Below are 18,123 nucleotides of genomic sequence, written 5' to 3' on the forward strand. Positions count from 1 at the left end.
ATCACAGCTCTGTTCTCTGCCCCCAGGCTGCGCTGCCGCCGCTGTGTCAACAACCACCAGGTCCGGCCACCCCCTGATGGTTCTGACTGTACTTCAGACCTGGCTCAGTGGAACCATAACACTGATAAGCGGGGGCTCAAGGATGAGGTACTCCAGGCTGCCTGGGATGCTGCCTCCACTGCCATCACATTCGTCTTCCACCAGCGTTCTCATGAAGAGCAGCGGGGCCTCCACTGATAAACCAGTTGGTCTGGGTATAGCTGTTAGAGGAAGGAGACAGGGAAAAGGGGCTCCTTGCCCCATAGGACCCTACTGAATTTTGTTCTCTGGGACAAAAATCATCAAGGAGGGCCACGTGATGTTTGCCCAAAGTTTATTTTATAAGAAAAACTTTTTTGGTTAAAAAAAAAGAAAGGAATAAAGGTATGAAAGGGACTGAGGCCTGGGAGCAGCATGGTAAGCCCAGCGGAGAAGAGGCCTGGTAGTGGACACTCCTAAACTTCTCTAAAGCCTGGGTGCCTGCTTCGGGAAGGAAAGCAGGAACCTTGGGCAGGGGGGAGGGGAGCTGTCCTCAGTGACTGAGGAGCACTGTAACCTGGCCCAGGGTTCCCAGAGTACTGGGTAAGGGGCCCAGAGGCTCTACATCCAGTTGTGGGAATACCTTTGCTGAGCCCCATCAAGGCCACCAGGACCTCAGTGCAAGGGAAGAAGGAAAAAAGAGAAAAAAAGGTGGCAGAAAGAGAAAGACAGAATTGGTGTTTGGGAGTTCTGGGCAGCCCATGTCACAGCCCATGTCTCAGCCCCTGCAAGCTGATGGTACTGAGCATGGGCCTGTGAAGCATGGGCCCCATCACATGGTGCTGACATAATCTGCAAAGGCCTGGGATGAGTCCCACGAGTCGCTAACCACGTGGCAAGTGGCCCGGAGCCGCCGAATGGCTTCCCTGGCTGTGACTGCATCCTGGTCCAGCCAGTTCTGGAAGAGGCGCAGGTGACCAAAGGCTCCACGGCCCCAGCGCTCCAGCCGCTTGGCGAACTCCAGAAGACCATCTGGCTTGATGCAGTTGGAACTGGTAGGGGTGAGACAGATTAGACACCCAGGAAACAACTAATCCCTCTATCCCTGAAGCTCTGTCCCTTGTCCCTTGTCCCTTCCCCCTCCCCATGTACCTAATGTCCAGCTGACACAGAGAGGAGGATGAATCCTCTGAGAAAACATCTGCCAGGGCCAGCAAGCCAGCATTCCCTGGGGAGAAGGGGAGAAATGTCTGTAACCACACAACAGGGAATAAGGGTATCCCAATCCAGTTCTGGTAGAGAGAAGCCCAGCCTCCTGAAGCTCCAGCACACAACTATATTCCAACCCCCATGTTCCCAGTGGAGAGGCCTATGCCTTCATCCACTGAGTTTCTAAGTCCAAGGACTGGCTCCTTCCCCCTACCCCTTCCCAGGGCCCTGCCCCCACCCAGGCGGTTCCCGGGCAGCCGGAGGCCCTTCAGTGTGGAGTTGCCCTTCATAGCAGCAACCATCTCAGGCAGAAATTGGGCCGGGCGCTTCTCAAACAGACGGCAGAAGGAGAAGGTAATCTCTGTCAAGAGAAATTAGAATAAATTCTGATGGCTATCATTAGGACTTGGGGCTCCCCCTCCTGTCCCAATTGGCCCTAGCAAGAGGTGTGAACATTTTTAAAGAAGCCCAGAAAGAAGGGAATTTTCCAAGACCCCAAGCAAGACTGGAACTAAATCAGATTCAGACAAGAGACTGATCCCAGATACTTGGTTGGGAGGTTCTCTACATGAATGGTTCTCCATTTAATTTCCCCACCTCTATCTACTAACTGCCCTCTGCAGGAGTGGGCATTAGGGGCAAGTCTATAAGGGGAGGCTGACACGGCATATTTATCCTTAACCACTGCCATTTCTGCCAACCACTGAAAGGTAAGAAAAATTTGAGTGAGGCACTCTAAAAGTTAATAATTTTCCCATGTGCAGTACAGGAGGAATTGAGTTTGGGACCTTTTAGAAGGAAGATCATGCAGGTTCTACAGCAATTTTATAGTTGAAGATATAAGGCCAAGAGCAGAACATGGCTTGCTCATTCAGTGAAACAGTGGCAGAGCCACAGTGAAGATCCAGGAATGCCCCAGGTTCTGGATGAAGAACTTACCTTGAAGAGTCAGATTCTGTAGCAAAAAGAGCACCTCGCTCTGACAGTCAGCCAGGTTCATGTCATGGAAGCTCAGCCTCTTCAGGGCCAGGTTGTACTCTGTGTGGGGGCAGAGGCCATAGACCTTAACTTTGCCAAAGAATGATGCAAGGTCTCCTGCCCTCCCTTTACCATTCTAGCTGGGTCCTACCTTTGAGTGTCTGTAACACAAGCCCAAAATCTTGGGGCGAGGCAAAGGTGGCACTATCCAGAGACAGCTGCTGCAGAGAACCTGAGGCCTTCAGTACAGAGCAGAGCAGTGGGGCTGGTTGGGCTCCCCGTGGAAATCCCATCTCCAGCTGTTCCAGGCAGTTTTCTGGATATGGTAGGGAGAAAAGGTTATCGCTGGCCATCTCCCTTCTTGTCCCCGAGTAGGTCCCATCCTATTCTTTAGAGATTCACTAAAAAGTTCGATTCATTTACTTGTCATTGAGTATGCACTTCACATTAGGTACTGTGCTGGGTTCTGGGAACAGCACTAAATGAGATTTGGTCCTTGCCCTTCTGGAACTTTTAGTCCAGGAAGACTAGACTACTCAAACAAGCAAGTAAGTGTGTGCAGAGTGGTGACATAGGAAACAGGACCTAAAGGAATATCAAGAGTGACCCAGACTGCCTTTCTAGAGACTAATCTGACACAGTCACTTCCTACTGGGCTTATAGTGGTCTGGGCCCTCTTCAGGCCATGGTTATCTTTGAACAGCAGGCTCTAAAGAGGGATTGGATTTCATTCCCTTTTTGAGGAATGAGTTTACCAGGCCTGAACCAGAGGTTGTCCCACCTTCCTCAACTTCACATTTGTGTGGACACAAATGCACCTTCACATCTGTGTTGGGACACACACACACACACACACACTGCTTCACCTGGTATCTCTTCATCTCCAATTATGTGGCTAGGGGGCCCTGCATTCCCTGGCACAGCAGGGTTGTCCCTCTGGCTGGGGTGATCCACGCGGATAGAGAGGACCCGCAGTAGGGGTAGGGCTCGCACAATGGCACGTGTCAGCTCCAGGATGGGCAGTGGTGAGAACAGATCACTGAGATGCAGGGCTCGGAGGCGGCATCCAGCCTGGCCTGACAGGGCCCGCAGACTGTCCAGCAGGCGGAAGATGTTAGAGCCCAGGCCTATGGCAGGAAAGAAGTTAGGTCAGTCATGTGGGAAAGTCAGTAGAAGTGACATTCAGAGACAACTCCAGATATTTCTGTTGATAACTGCTAAATTTCTTGAGCTTTGGATCAGGTTAGTTAAAATCATTTGTCTCAACCATTCATTGTCTTGCTTTCTCCTCAGGTAACCAGCAAACTGATGTCTACTGTACTGGGCCATGGCCCTACTGTGACTGCATCAGTGAGGGCAGTCACAAAACAGAAGATAGTAACATGAGGAAGGGGGGAAGGGCATTTTGTGCTGCAGGCTGAATGACTGGCCCAGAAGGCAGCAGCAGTCTCTGGACTTTTCTTATAGGTCACATGGAACATTTGAAATCTAAACGGTGGAGTGACAATGACCCAGTAGGGAATACTTTAAAGGATTAACTGGGTGGGAATAGAGCAAAAAAAGGGTAACCACACCCTACAAAAGTGAGCAGAATCCAGAAGGGTTAGAGCAAAGGCTTAATGCCACAAAGCAAGTATTATCTCCCCTTGGACTGAGGTTTCTTCTGGACTCATTCCTCCTGCTATACCTTACCCAGTACCTAGTAAATATAGTTTTTGCTAGACAGTGATGAGTAGCAGATCTCATTCCTGGCTATGTAGCCTGATGGACAACAAAAACGTGCGAGGGGAGCTGGGGAAGTAGGATATTGTGGAAACACAAAGGATGAGTACTTGGTACCCAGTCCAGCTTCTAACAGTAAAGACTTTCCAATTAAGTCCTAAAGAACACAAAGGAGACAGGCTAAACAGAGGGAGAGGAGTGACTGGCAGGGAGAACTCCATATATATAAAGGCCCGAAGGAAGAAGAGTGGCAGGTTCCAAGAACTGAAAAACACTCGGTGGGACTGGTGTGTAAAGTATGAGGGGAGAGGATGTTCAAGATGCCACTACGAAGGTAAGCAGGGGTGAGAACGAGAATGACCTGTAAGTAAATTAAGTATGTGACAGGAAACTGTGACAGGAAACTCACTTAACTGCTTTGAGTGAGTGAATGAATGGCCTTTGCATTACAAAAAAAAAAAAAAAATGCTGGGGCAATGGTGTAGGGTGTAGACGGGAGGAACTGTTGATGAATGCAAGTGAGAACAGTAGTTTGAATTAAGATGTGGAGATAAATAAGTGGATTTGAGAGATCTTAAAAATAGATGTGGTGCAAAAAAAAGAACCCAGCAGTCTTCTGGGCAGCTGAGAGCTGTAAGGTCACTGACAGAATAGGAGGATCAAGCCGAGGGGAGAAGATGCATTCAGGTTGGTTTACGAAATATCTAGTAGTCACCTGGCTGAAATGGTTCTAGAGTTTAGGAAAAAGATTTGGAGTGGACCCTTATCATAGATTGAGGAGTCTTCAGCATAGTTGGCTTTTGAAACCAAAAGAATGGACAAAACCATCCAGGACATATGTGTAAAATGGCAGAGCTCTGAGGAACTCAGAAGTAATGTCCAGAAAGGGAGAAAAAAAATTTTTGAGGTAGTGAAAATGAGAGTATTTCATGAAGGCTGTTTCATAGCAGCAAATGTTGCCAAGAATTAATATAAGAGGAGGACTGAAAAGTATGTATTGGACTTAGTGACAAGGAAGACCTTGGAGAAGGTAGGCAACATTGAGTTTAAAACCTTGGGATTCTGGAATCAGATTGCCTGGGTTTGAATTCTGGCTCTACAATTTACTAGTGAGGTTACCCTGGGTAAGCCAGTTGACCTCATAGGGTTGTTGTAAAGATCCAATTAACAGAATACTTAAATTATGCCAGACACATATTAAGCAGTATATAAAAGTTAGTTATTACTAAGGCATTTGAGAAACAAGCTTTCCTAAGAAGGCAAGAGGGTATGGGTCCAGAGCACAGGTAATAGAGCTGCCCTAGTTAGAATGGCCATCTCCCATTGTGAAAGAGGAAAGGATGAGTGTAGATGTAGAATTCTGGGTTGGTTAACAAGCTGAAGTTCATGTGTGATGGCTTCTATGTTCTTTGAAGTAGGAAGTGAAGTCCTCTGCTGAGAAAGGAAAAGGGGGAAACATTTAGAAGTAGTGGAAAGGAATGGGAGCTAATGTTGCAAACACAGGATCCATGTAAGATTGAAGACTGAACGTATAGTAGCACCAGTCTGCACAGTGTGATTTTCTCCATCTGTGCTCAGCAAGTGACGGAGATTGGTGGATTTGCCCAGAGTTGAAGTTTGGCTAGCTGGGCACAGCCAGGCATGGGGAAGAACTGAGGACTGCTTCATAGATTGCTGGTCTGAAAAAAATGTGTTCTATACCTTTTTGTCTATACAGCTGCTTTGACAGGACTGGGGGGACTCAACCTTAGCCCTGGCTGGGCCCTAAATACACTCCACTGCTCCCATCTGCCTGTGGATTGCCTACCATGGCTAAAATGTACCCCTTCTTTGGGCCCTCACTGCCTCTCAGGAACCTCTGCTTACAACTCTAAATCAAGCCTATAGACCTCATGTTCTTCCCCAGCAATGGAAGTCTGCCCCTATTTCAGGTGTGTGCTTTCCGTCCCACTGTGAAGCAGGCAGGGCCTCATGTGCAGCTGCTTGATCATACTCCCTATTCCCCTCCACAGGGCTGGGCACACGGCTGGTGCCACTGTGAGACCCATCCCTGCCCCTGCAGGACACTCACCATTATAGGAGAGTGTGAGGCTCTCCAGAGACACCCAGGAGCTCAGCAGGTGGCACAGTGTCAGAGCTGCCTCTGTGGACAGTGGAACTGTGAACAGCTCCAAGGTGGAGATGCTGCGGAATCGCTGGGAGGCCTCCAGTGCTGGAAGCCCCAGGCAGCTGGGATCTGATCCATCCAGAGCTCCACAAGCCACTTCCCCGATCTCCATCTCTTCCCCATCCTCCTTCTCACCAGCCACAATGAAAACAAAGTCATACAGGTCTTCAGACTCTGCACCAGACCCCTGACGGGTGCGAGGACCCTTCTTCCCTGTAGCTCGCTTAAAACGCTTTAGGGGCTTAGGCTGTGGGGCTGAGCTAGCTGGAGCCCGTTTGGATGAGGATGTGGAAGAGGAGGCAGAGGAGCTGGTGGCTGGAGCAGAGGATGGCCGCTTGGTGCCAGGCGCCTCATGGGAAGTTGCCGGAGGGTGCAGATCCCTCTTGGGGTCTGTCCCACCTGCTGTCAGGCTCTCCTGTGTGCTCCGGCGTGTTACCCGGGTGGCAGGTGCAGCTCTGGCTATCTGCTTGGCTTCGCTCTTCCGCCGAGAGGCCATCAGGGCTGCAGCACATCGCTCAGCAGCATCCCTGCGAGGCCTGCGTGAGCCCAGCAAGAGGGACCCTTCATCTCGGGATGGGGCCCGGCCTCGGGAGGCCTCTCCACAGAGGCGGCAAGGTGGGCCGCCAGGGCCTGGCTGCCAGAAGCCAGCACTCATGGTGAGGATAAGGATGAAAAGGGCTGACTCGGGCACAGGCCAGGAGTAGAGCGACACCTGGCTGACAGCCCCATGGTGAATAAGCTGATGCAGAAGCTGCCGGAGTGACTGCTGAGCAGCCACATCAGAGAACAGCAGGTGGCGGAACTTGAGGGTGTGCAGGGAACTGGCCAGGGTCTCCAGAACCCTGCGGTTGGGCTCAGCCACCAGCTCCGTCGCACCCTGCAGCATATTGCAGATGGTGAGCTGCCGGACATGGCGGGAGCTGTGCAGAAGAGGTGAGAAGCGCTGGTCGCAGAGACGCCTGTCAGAAGATACATCAATGGTCCCACGTAGAACATGGGAAAAAAAGGCTTCCATAAACTTGGCTCGCCAACAGGTCACACTCTGAAAGCAGAGAACATGCCAGACAGTTGTGATACTAAGAGGATACCCACTGAACCATCCTCATCCTGGGTTCCTCCCTTCGAATGGCTATCTGCTGAGCCAGGCAACATTCTAAATAATTTGCACTAATTCATTTAATGTTCACATCTTTGAGGTATTACTATTAGCCCCATTTTACAGGTAGGGAAAACAAGGCACAAAGGTTGGTTACTGCCTCTGGTTATACCGGTAAGTGGTAGAATCGAGATGGAACCCAGGAAATTTGATTCCAGAGATTTTGCTATAGTGCTTGCTTGCCATTCAAGTGAAACAATCCTGTAACTTTTCCATGTCTGTTTCTAGAACCTGATCCCAACTTTCCATTCTTACCATTAACCACCTTTGTTCAGACCCTTACCACCTCACACCTGACCACTTCATTAGCTTCCTGATTGTTCCCATCATCTCCTTTTCCCCTTCCCAAACTTCCGTGCAAGTCCACTGGATTCATCTTTGCAAAACACATCTGATTACCTTCTGCTTTAACCACACCCCCCTCCCAAATCTTTCCACAGCTGAGGGCTAATCTGAAGTTCCTCAGCCTGGCACAATATGGCCTCTGAGAAGCTTTATCTCCCACATCTTGCTTTGCTCTGGTCAAACTGATCATCTTACTGACCCAAACCTGCCTTCTGTGCCCTTTCCTGTATCTGCCAGAAATGCTCTTCATTGCTGGCTTCCTGAGAGGACCTACTAACATTTTACTTTTTTTTTTTTTAAAGATTTTATTCATTTACTTGATAGAGATCACAAGTAGGCAGAGAGAGGAGGAAGCAGGCTCCCCACTGAGCAGAGCGCCCGATGTGGGGCTCGATTCCAGGCCCCTGGGATCATGACCTGAGCCGAAGGCAGAGGCCTTAACCCACTGAGCCACCAGGCGCCCCCTAACATTTTACTCTTGTTGAGGTTGTTCATCTCAGTGTCTCTTTGTATGCCCCCTTCTACTCCACTCCCTGTCTCCTGTGGGACTCCTCTGCTACTCCGATTATTCAGGTCTTAATTGTTGGTAGGCCTGTCTCATGGTGTACATAAATTTTATCCCAACCAGATTAGAAATTCCTGGAGATCAGGGTCCAAATCTTAGGTTGGTTTTCTCCAAGGCAGTAGTTAATTGGCTTTGATCATATGAGACTTTATCAGAGTATTCCGGAACACTTAAGAAAAACTCTGAATCCAAGTATTTCTCAACCTTTGGTGCACATCAGAATTGACTGTGGAGCTTTTCTTTTTTGAAAATTAATATTCCAGGTATCTGGGAATTCTCTTATGTTGCATCTGCAGTAAGGCCAATGCGTCTGTGTTTTTAAACCTCCCTCAGATGATTCTAATGTATGTAGGAGGTTTGCAATTACTGCTTACCGACCCCCCCCCCCCCCACCAGAGGACACACAGACTTTTAAGTCCCCATTCTCTCAGGCACAAAATCTGCTGACTCTGACACAGGTGTCATCTCTGCCACTATACTCAGGCCTCTTGAACCTCTTCATCTGTAAAACGTGGATAATATCAATTGCTTCACAGGTTTGTTGTGAAGATCAAATGAGACAGTGCAAGTGAAGGCACTTTATAAACTGTAAAATACAAAATGTTATTTCTGTTACTGCTAATGGTAATAATTAGTCCAGATGGGCAATGTGAAATGGACTTGATGGAGGCAGAGCCTGTTAAGCAGGGTGCTTATTCAGCCGGCAGCAAAAGATATTGGGGGCCTGAGGTTCCCTAAAACTAAGGGACACTTCTCTTTCCCTACCTCTATGCATTCCCTCATACCAGAGGGACCCTTAATTTATATCAGAGGTTCTTGGTAGGAGTTGGACCCCTGTAGTTCTCAGCAAAAGTGGCATTCCCTTTGCCCTGGCTATTCCCCATAACACTGCCTGCTGTGGTAATAATTAGGAATGACTTCATGTTTGAACTGCATGGTAGCAAGAAGAGGGAAGGACGTCTCTCACCAGCAACAGTTTGGGGGCGCTGGGGGACCAGAAAAATATCTGGCAACAGAATCTCCATTCAGCCTCGAGTGGAAGCAGAGAGGGTACTCCTGAATCCTACCTCTAACACTTTCCTACACATTTGCTGGCCCACGCTCACAGCCTTGGAAAACACCTGCAGGTAATCTAGCAAAGCTTTAACTTCACAAGTGGGATATTCTAGGCCTAAAATATGGACAAAGATATGAACCAGGACACTGTGGCTATTTCTGACCATATGGCATATGGAATATGTAGTTTAGGTAACTTAGTTCCCCCCCCCCCCCATCTTATTGGTTGATGAAGACAGTGGAAGAGAATATTTGAAACTGGAACACCCCAGACAGGTGACAATTGGAGAACAGCATGACATAGTGATTAGGAGCAAGAGCTCCACAGCCACATTGCCTCAACTTGAATCCTGGGTCTGCCATTCACTAACTATAACCTCAGACAAGCCACTTTACCTCTTTCTGCCTCAGTTTCATCATCTGTAAAGTCAGAAAGTAACCTACCTACATCAGAGTTGTAAGAATTAAATGAGTAAAGTTAGTTACAACTATCTCAATTATGAGCTGACAGTAGTTCACTGCATTTTATTCCATCACCACCCCTTAGAAGAATCTCTGCTAAACTTCAAAGCTGAAAAATAGCTAATAGTTCAAGGCACTTATTTTGTGGACTTGTACACTATTGCTCAGGGAATGCAAAGTGATTTCAAAATATTCTTTTGGGCAAGAGTAGGGGAAATGAGGCACCACCAAAGAGGTGAAATGACATTTGCCTACCAACACAAGTCCTTAGCCCATCCACAGCCTGATGGCTCAGGGACTAGTTGGGGAAGAAGTAGGTGTACAAACTAGGGAAGGCTAAACATTTTCTTTTACTAAACAGAGCAGCAAATGCTCATAAACTATTGTCCACTATTTTTCTGATAACAGAAACATTGTTTGTGGAAAGATAAACAATCTGTAAACCCATTCTTTCCAGTATATGTAAATGTGAATAACTACAGATAATTGTTTCTATAACAGTGAGACAATTCTGAATAGTTTCAAATGCTGGGCTTTTAAAACATTATGCCACCGTGTCATCACATTTTTACCACCATGTATTTAGATGTTTGCAGAATATGACTTTATTAATATTTTAAAAACAGGAATGTACTATAATCAATTCCTGCATAATGAATAAACTGTTGCTAGCTTTTTGATATTAAGTTGTGTAATGAACATCCTGAAATAAATCTTCATGAGTATTTCAATTTTTATATACTATAAATTCTAGGAAATAGAATTTCTAGCCAAATAATATATATTGTATATAAATATATATATTTTATATTATATATACTTATTTTTATATGATAAGTATATAATATATATACTTATTTAAGAGTTATATACTTTCCCATTTTTTTACTATTGAGATTGAATATATTTTATTGAAGATTTTTGTATATTTTGTGACTTGTCCCAATCTTATTCTTTTAGGATAGTTTTTCTTATTCCCTCTATCCTCTTGTTTTACAAATATTGTTGCAAACATTCTTTCTTAGTTTATGTGCCTTTTAAATTGTGTTGGCATTTTATATGTCCAAATATAACCATGCTTGCTTTTTTGATTCTATCCATTTAATAATTAACACTCTCCAACTTGAGATTAAATAACCAATCACCTTTATTCTTTTTTTAGTTTTTCTGTGGTTTTACTTTTTACAATTTAATCATTAATCCATATAGAAATTATTTGAGTATATTGTAAAATGAGGCTTTTTTTCCCCCACATAGTTAACCAATAACCAGAGAATCCTTTATTGAATAAGCCTTCATTTCCCCATTGCTTTGTCTCAAGAATATCTATTTTATTCTATAGATCTCTTAAAACACATACAGTAGTACTACACTGTTTGAAATTCTATTTCTTTATAAGCATTCAGGGCTATCTCTATCTTGTTCACCACTGTATCCCTAGAACATAGCACAGTGCCTGGAATTGAGCAGGCACTCAGTAAGTGTTTCTGAATTATGAAGTTAAGGTTACTATCATGTAAAAAAGAAGAAGGTACCCTTTGGAATGACCTCTGTCTAGGGGACTGTTAGGTTACCAAGCCTGGGGCTTCCCAAGCATTCTGAAATGCTCTGAGACAAGAAAAGATAACAAACTACCAGGAAGCCCGAGATAATACTGGAGAAAAAAAGCTTACTCTAAGATGATGTTCCGATCTCCATCATCTGCTAGTCAACCATACTGCTTGGGATGGTTGGGATGGTTGAGATTCGAAGTGAATCTCATACACCTTTAAGTTTCAGGAAACTGTTAGTGTTTCCTAATCTTGCATTCACTTTTCTTCCTCATAAGGTCTAATTCCTGTACATAGTGCCTGAGGACTTTCTTGGGCCTTAGGATTATCCTACTGAACTTTAGTAGGAGTTGTGTCCAGATCTAGAAGTGGAAAGCTGAAGGACATGGAGCTGAATTTTACTGAACCCAGTGCATCCCCAGAAATTAAATCTCCTGATAAGAACTTGTCTATCATTTGGCCTCATCCACCATTTAAAGCCCAGTTCAAATACTACTTCCCAGGAAAGACTGTCATGCTCCCTTCTACCTCAACCTCCTTGCTACTGTCACACCACTTTCCCTACCATGCACAATGTATTTGTTTGCAGGCTTCCCCGCTAAATGTGAGAGATTGGGACTGTGTCTGTGCTTCTAATACCTAACATAAGACCTGGTATGTGGGAAGTTTAGTATATGTTTATTGAACTCAATCTGTGCTGTACTCTAGTTACGGAACAGCAGAAGAAATTCTGCTTAAATAAGAGCAAGTTATATCTGAACCAAAGAATAACAGAATCTCAGGGTTAAAAGGAACCCTAAAGTCATCTTGTCCAACCTCTCTTAAAATGCTGATTTTCTTCTACAATACCCTTGTGTCAGGTAGTTATCTAGACTCAATTTGAACATTTAGAGATGGGAAGGTTACTTCTGGCATTAGCTTGTTTCATCACCAATAAGCTCAGAGCTTAAAAATTCTACATTCAGTTTAGCAGAAATTTATTCTTCTTTAGCTTCTATCAGAACAAGTCTATTAATCCCTCTTTTATGTGAGAATCATTCAAATATTACAATAGTTCATGTTCCCCAACTCTTCTTTTTTCAGGAACAACATCTCCAGTCTTCCAAATGTGACTCACGTGATGTGGCCTTGACTTCTTTCTCCATATTCCAGGATAGCCTGACCACTGCAGAGCCACGCAGGCCTATCATCTCCCTTGTCCTTCAGCTTATATTATAGTTACATTGATTCACATAGCTCAGAGTAGAGTCATTATATCAGTAGCTTTAGCACATTGTTGACTAAACCCCCTTAATCTTTTTCGTACAAGTTGTTGCTAAGCCAGACCCCTCCACCTCCTACCCTGAGGTCATGCAACTGGAATTTTTTAGACTTAAGTGAAAAATTGATTTATTCTGTTAAATTTCATTTGTCAGGTTTGACCACTGCTCCAGCCCTGTCCAGACATCTATGAATCTGGGTTCTGCCATCCATTGTGATCACTACTTTTCCCTGTTTTATGTTACCTGCAAACATGGTGAGCAATCAAGTCAGTGACAAATGCCAAACGGAAAGACTTTGTGACAAGCCATCAGAGCCAAGAACCCTGTGACAAGCCATCTCCTCCCAAATTCACTCCATCCCTGTCCCTGCACTTTACCAGTACCCAGTTTGTGTTTGTAAGCTATTCCTGCTTCCACTGTGCAAAGTCAGGCCAGAGTTCTACCTGGTGCCTTAACTTACTTCCAAACTGGAAGGCCTTGTCTTCATCAGTTCATCCCATAGTCGGCGCCAGATGGCCTGAGTGGAGAGGCCTGTGGGGAGAAATATCACATTGACTTGGCTGCTCTTGGGCCACCATGAGTGAAGCACATCAGCCTTTAATGTTGTCATTCTCTGGGTTCACAGGAGCAATAGAGCAGATTAGTAAAGAGTGATGGCTCTAAAGACAGCCTGGGTTTAAGTATCAGCAAACCACACTCTAGCTCTGTAACCCCAGGCAAGTTTACCTAATTTTTTTTTGTACCTCAGTTTCCTTATCTGCAAAATGTAATTAACAATAGCTATTTCAGGGGCGCCTGGGTGGCTCAGTGGGTTAAAGCCTCTGCCTTCGGCTCAGGACATGATCCTAGGGTCCTGGGATCAAGCCCCTCGTCGGGCTCTCTGCTCAGTGGGAAGCCTGCCTCCCCCTCTCTCTCTGCCTGCCTCTTTGCTTACTTGTGATCTCTGTCAAATAAATGGGTAAAATCTTTAAAAAAAAAAAAAGTTATTTCATAGAGTTGTTGAAAAGATTAAATAAGTTCTCCAAGTAAAGTGCACAGGACAGCACTTGTCACATCAGGATTAGTTAGATAAATGTTAGCTGTTAACAGATCTGCCCAATGAGAGGTTTGGAAGACAGCATGGTAAAATAGAAAAACAAAGATTCAGAAGATCTGGGCTTTAGTCTGGGTTAGCTATTGATTGTGGTGTGCCTGTGGTTTCACTTTTATTAGTATAGCTGGGATCATTAGTTGCTTTGTGTTTCACTGGACACTCTGAGGAATCATGTAAGAAAGTAGGTATGAGGGTACTTTTTGAAAAGCTTTAAGTTCTATGTGGGTATCAGGTGTAATATTTACCTGAAGACATCATGGTGCCTTGCTTAAAATCACTGACTGAGAAACAGTGAGAAAGACACTTACCTTTCTTGAGGGCAGTTTCCTCAATCCTCTCCAAGTAATATATATTGAGCAGAGGTAAGATGCTCTGAAGTATTGGGCCTGGGAGGGCTACAAAAACCAAAACACAAAATTTACTTTTTTCTCTCAGAGTTCCAAGCATTATTTATCTTAATGGAAAGGAAAACAGAAGGGCTGACTTCTCATTTGGCAAATGGAACCTACAGAAGCTAACCTAAGTCTAACTCAAACTCTAGTCTACTTATCTTCAGCCACTTCGGTGGCAGCTGGAATTTCAGGGGCATTCACATCTTCAAGGGTGAGACAAAGCAAGCTGATATGCTCATTTAGGAGCTGGTCAGTTCACTTCTGCCTAGCATAATGAACCATTTAATCATTTTACTGCATTTAAAAGGTCCTACTGGATATGTGTCAAAGACGTCCATCATAATCTGGCCCCTACTAACTTCTCCAGCTCCCTGCTTTGCCTCCTCTAGTTGAGCCATACTAAACTACTTTCCTCATTTACCTAACATGTTACACTGCTTTCTACCTCTGTGCCTTTTTTGAGTTGCTCCCTACCAAGAATGTCCTTGCCATTTTCAGCATATCACCTACTCATCTTTCAAGTAGCATGTGCCCTTTATTAAGCCTTTCCTGAATTCCCTTCCCACTCTTCCAGGCTGGTGACTCCCATTCTTTGGGCCCCTGCAATATCCTGAACTAGGACTTTCCTATGAACAACAGATATAATTAGGCCCTAACTCTAAATTGAACATATCATAAAAACAAAACTTTTCTTGCTGATGTCCAGGTTGAGAAGCTTTACAATATTGTGGCTAAATGGTTCAGTCTCTAGAATTGGACAAAACTGGGTGAAATTTTGATTCTATTAATTATGAATACTTGGGCAAACTCACATCTTTAAGACTCCGTTTCCTCAATTTTAAAATGGAGGTAGTAATAACTACCTCACAATATTGTTATCAAAATTAAAACCATTTAAAAATTAAAGAAGATCATGCTTGTAATCTTTTTAAGAAATGCCTGGCCATAAGAAGCTCATTAAACGTTGTCTATTATTATTCTTATCTGTCAATAGCCTCTCTGTCCTTCCAAGAACAAGTCTTAGATCTTAGAGTATAATATATCTAAGGAAAATCTTTCAAAAACTTCTATTCTAGGGTCTCCCTTTATCTCTACTTGTAGAATAATTAAATCTTGATGTCCAAGAGTCTGATATAATTCTTTGTGCATAGTACTCAATGTACCTGCTGAATGAAAGTATTAATTCCCTAAACTATTACATTAATGTAGGCCCCTATTAAATTCAAGATAAAGTCCAAGCTCCATATCCTAGCATTCAAGATATAACATACCTATTCTACTTGTTTCCTCATTGTATTCTCCTTTCCTGCTCCCTCTACTCACTTTACCCTTCCCTCTCCCTACACAAAGCAACCCTAGTCCACCGCCTCCAGGAAGCCTTTCTTGGCTGTTAGCCCACATTGAGACCTTCCTCCAAAACAGCACTTCTTAGCAGGCCTCCTACTTGGCTCTCCTAAGAGGCCTAACTTGATTCAGCTTTTTCTCTGTGACTGTTTACCTAGGCTAGGCCCGTAGGAGCTCTTTCTCCTCTGTCCCTCCAATCTTCTCTGTTTAGCCATCTCCTCTCACAGCCACTGGGGAGTCTCATCCCCTATGATCCACAACCTCCTCTCTTCATTTCTCCATTCTTCTTAAGCCAGGCTCTTCCTTGCTTCTTTCCAGCCTACACCTTTAATGCTTCCTCTTCCCAACTCCGGGCCTTCACTCCCAGTCCTCCTCCCTCCTAGCCAAGTTTAGCATCCTAGAAGCTCCAAGCTGATACAGCCAATCTTCTCTGCCTTCTTCCACATTTTCCTGAGGACTTTTTTGAGCTCCCTGCCCAGTTCCACTGAGACTACTCCTTTTTCCCCATGGGTCAGCCTGACCCTTCTCCTTTCAGCTGTGGGCACAGGGCCTCCACAATCCCCTCCCCCTACCAGCTTGAGGACTTCTAACAGTCTTCCCCACTGCAGGAAGACACTTGGGCCCCTTCAGGATCAGTGCCCCACCCCCACCTCACCAAGGGCCTTCTCACATCCCTGGGCCTTCTTTAACCAGTCTCCACAGCCTTGGGGCTTATTCCTGGAGGCCCAACCCCCTCCCCCCAAACTTCAGGGCCTTTTCTTCACAACCACCTTCTCAGAGTGTAACCCCCCCAAATCCCCAATCCCAGGACCTCAAGCCCTCTCTCCTGACCTTACCGGGTCAGGAGAGAGGCTTCCCTCCTCGCAAAGGCACTACCAGGACTCCGGAGGCCTTCTCCAGAACCCCACCCCTTCACCCCCTCAAGGTCTGAGGCCTTCTCTCCTGCCACTCCCTCCCCCTTCCCTGGGCCCTAGGCCCGGCCTGGATCTCCTCAGTCAACTTCAGCCCTGGCCTCTGGACCCCACCCCCTCACACCACCAGTCTGTCAGGCCCAAGGCCTCCCTCATCCCCTATGCGGGCAGGCCTACCCCCCAGAGCCTTCACTCTTCTCTCTTTCACGCTCCCCATCAGTGTTCACAAGGCCGACCCGAGCTGTTCTCATCAGCTGCCGATCTGGGTCCAGCGGCGCCCATCCCAAAGCTGGGCCTCCGCGTGCCCACCGACTGCGGGCCTCCTCTCCCGGCGCGACCCTGCTCGCGCCGGCCCGACCTAATCCCAGGCCCAACAGCCGGCCTCGTCAGCTTGTCCTCCCCAGCCCCTCGGCCCGGCGGCGCGGGCCCGCCTTGGCTGCTCGGCCTGGGCGCCCTGAGCCCGAGCCGGGCCGTCGGTCCCCGGCAGCTTTCAGACCCGGGGCCTCCTTTCGCTCGCACTCAGCCCGAGGCCTCCTAGCGGCGACGCGCCCCCTCCCATTCGGGATCCCCGGGCCGTCGCCCCGCCTGGGGCCTCCCTGGCCCTTCCCGCCCGTCCGTCATTCGAGTCTCCTTCGGTTGCTGACCCGCTCCAGCCTCCCTGCTTCACCCGCTCCGGGCCCTTCCTCCGCTCAGGCCAATACGAGTGGCCTCCGGCGCTCCCTGCCCTGCCCGTCAGTCCAGCGCTCCAGCAAATTGGCACCCGAGGCCCGGGTCGTCAGTGCGCTCCCTCGACCCCGGGTCGCCCGACAGGCCTCGGCGCCCCAAGCCCTTCGGCCTCTCCGCCAGCCCCTCGCTCTCCAATCCACTGGGCTGCTTTCGCCCACCAGCCTAATCTCCGGAGTCTCGGCACCCGCGGTCTGTCAAGCAGACGCTGGAGGCCCCGCGCGTCAGTCAGGCTAGGTGGCCCCGGGCCTGGACTCCTTGCCTTAGGCCGGGCCTCCCAAGCTCGGCCCCCGCCCCCAAGCAGCAGGGCCATCCTTGCCCGTCGCTTCGACATCCGAGACTCCCCAGCCCGGCCCGACCCGATCGTCAGTTCGGTGCCCGCGGCCGGCCCGTCATTCCAGCTTCTGTCTCCCGGGCCCTGCCAGTCTGGCCCCAGACCGGGCCTCCTGGCCTCGCCCCCCGCGCCCCCCAGCCAGGCCGCAGTGCGCGTCCACCTGCCGATTTGGTCCCCGCCTTTACTCTGTCTAGCCCGGTCAGGCACGGAATTCATGTTCCAACCCGACGGTGTGGCTTCCAGCGCCCCGGGCTGGGCCTTGCCCCAGGCCTCCCGGCCTCGCCCCCCGCGCCCCCCGGCCGCTGGGCCGCCTCCGCTCGTTGCCAGAGGTAGCCCCTCACCCCGCGACTTACCCCACACCCCGCTCTCCAGAACCCCCATATGGGCGCTCACCGCCCGCCCGCACAGCTCGAACAGGGCGGGGGGAGCGCTGGGGCCCGAGGCCGAGCTCTTCGCTGGCGCCGCCTCCCGGGACGTGGCCTCCATGGTCGTTGCCGCCGCTACCTCACAGAACCAGCAACTCCGGGCGCGCCAGGCCTCGGGCGCCGCCATCTTGGGGAGGTGCGCGAGCCCGAGAGTGGCACCCGCGGACCGCCATCTTGAAAAGGTCAGCAGTTAGGACGGTTTCATCAGCGATGTGGGTAAGACCGGGAACTGCGCTAAAGGAACATCGAATAAATCCGCATTCTTTCCAAGTCTCCTAGAAGTCAATATTTTAAATAAATATGCAGATCTATGTAGTTGACACTGGCGCGATTAAGGGGACATTACTTAGCAACTTCTCCTCAGGTGCAAATACCAGCTCCCCCTATCCCTTGCGTTTGGACGGTAGTATA

The 18,123-nt window shown here is 47.7% G+C and overlaps 2 protein-coding genes across 2 annotated transcripts in view; one reads left to right on the top strand and one right to left on the bottom strand.

Moving 5' to 3' along the window:
• The window catches only part of RAD54L (RAD54 like), a 29,797-nt gene extending 29,362 nt beyond the window's left edge, over positions 1–435 (top strand). Inside the window, exon 18 of the mRNA XM_059137000.1 lies at positions 27–435. Within this exon, the coding sequence (XP_058992983.1) occupies positions 27–237 (211 nt within the window). The 3' untranslated portion in view covers positions 238–435. The remainder of the gene's footprint in view (positions 1–26) is intronic.
• Positions 357–17,898, bottom strand: LRRC41 (leucine rich repeat containing 41). Its single transcript, XM_059136999.1, has 10 exons — positions 17,641–17,898; positions 13,892–13,978; positions 12,951–13,021; positions 5,999–7,136; positions 3,072–3,332; positions 2,357–2,521; positions 2,167–2,265; positions 1,466–1,588; positions 1,171–1,246; positions 357–1,070 (listed from the first exon to the last, which is right to left on the bottom strand). The coding sequence occupies exons 1-10, from the start codon at positions 17,837–17,839 to the stop codon at positions 851–853; spliced, it is 2,439 nt and encodes an 812-aa protein (XP_058992982.1). The 5' UTR covers positions 17,840–17,898; the 3' UTR covers positions 357–850.
• Positions 17,899–18,123: the final 225 nt, after the last annotated feature.

This window comes from Mustela lutreola, chromosome 10, assembly GCF_030435805.1.
Source record: "Mustela lutreola isolate mMusLut2 chromosome 10, mMusLut2.pri, whole genome shotgun sequence".
Classification (NCBI taxonomy): Eukaryota; Metazoa; Chordata; class Mammalia; order Carnivora; family Mustelidae; genus Mustela; species Mustela lutreola.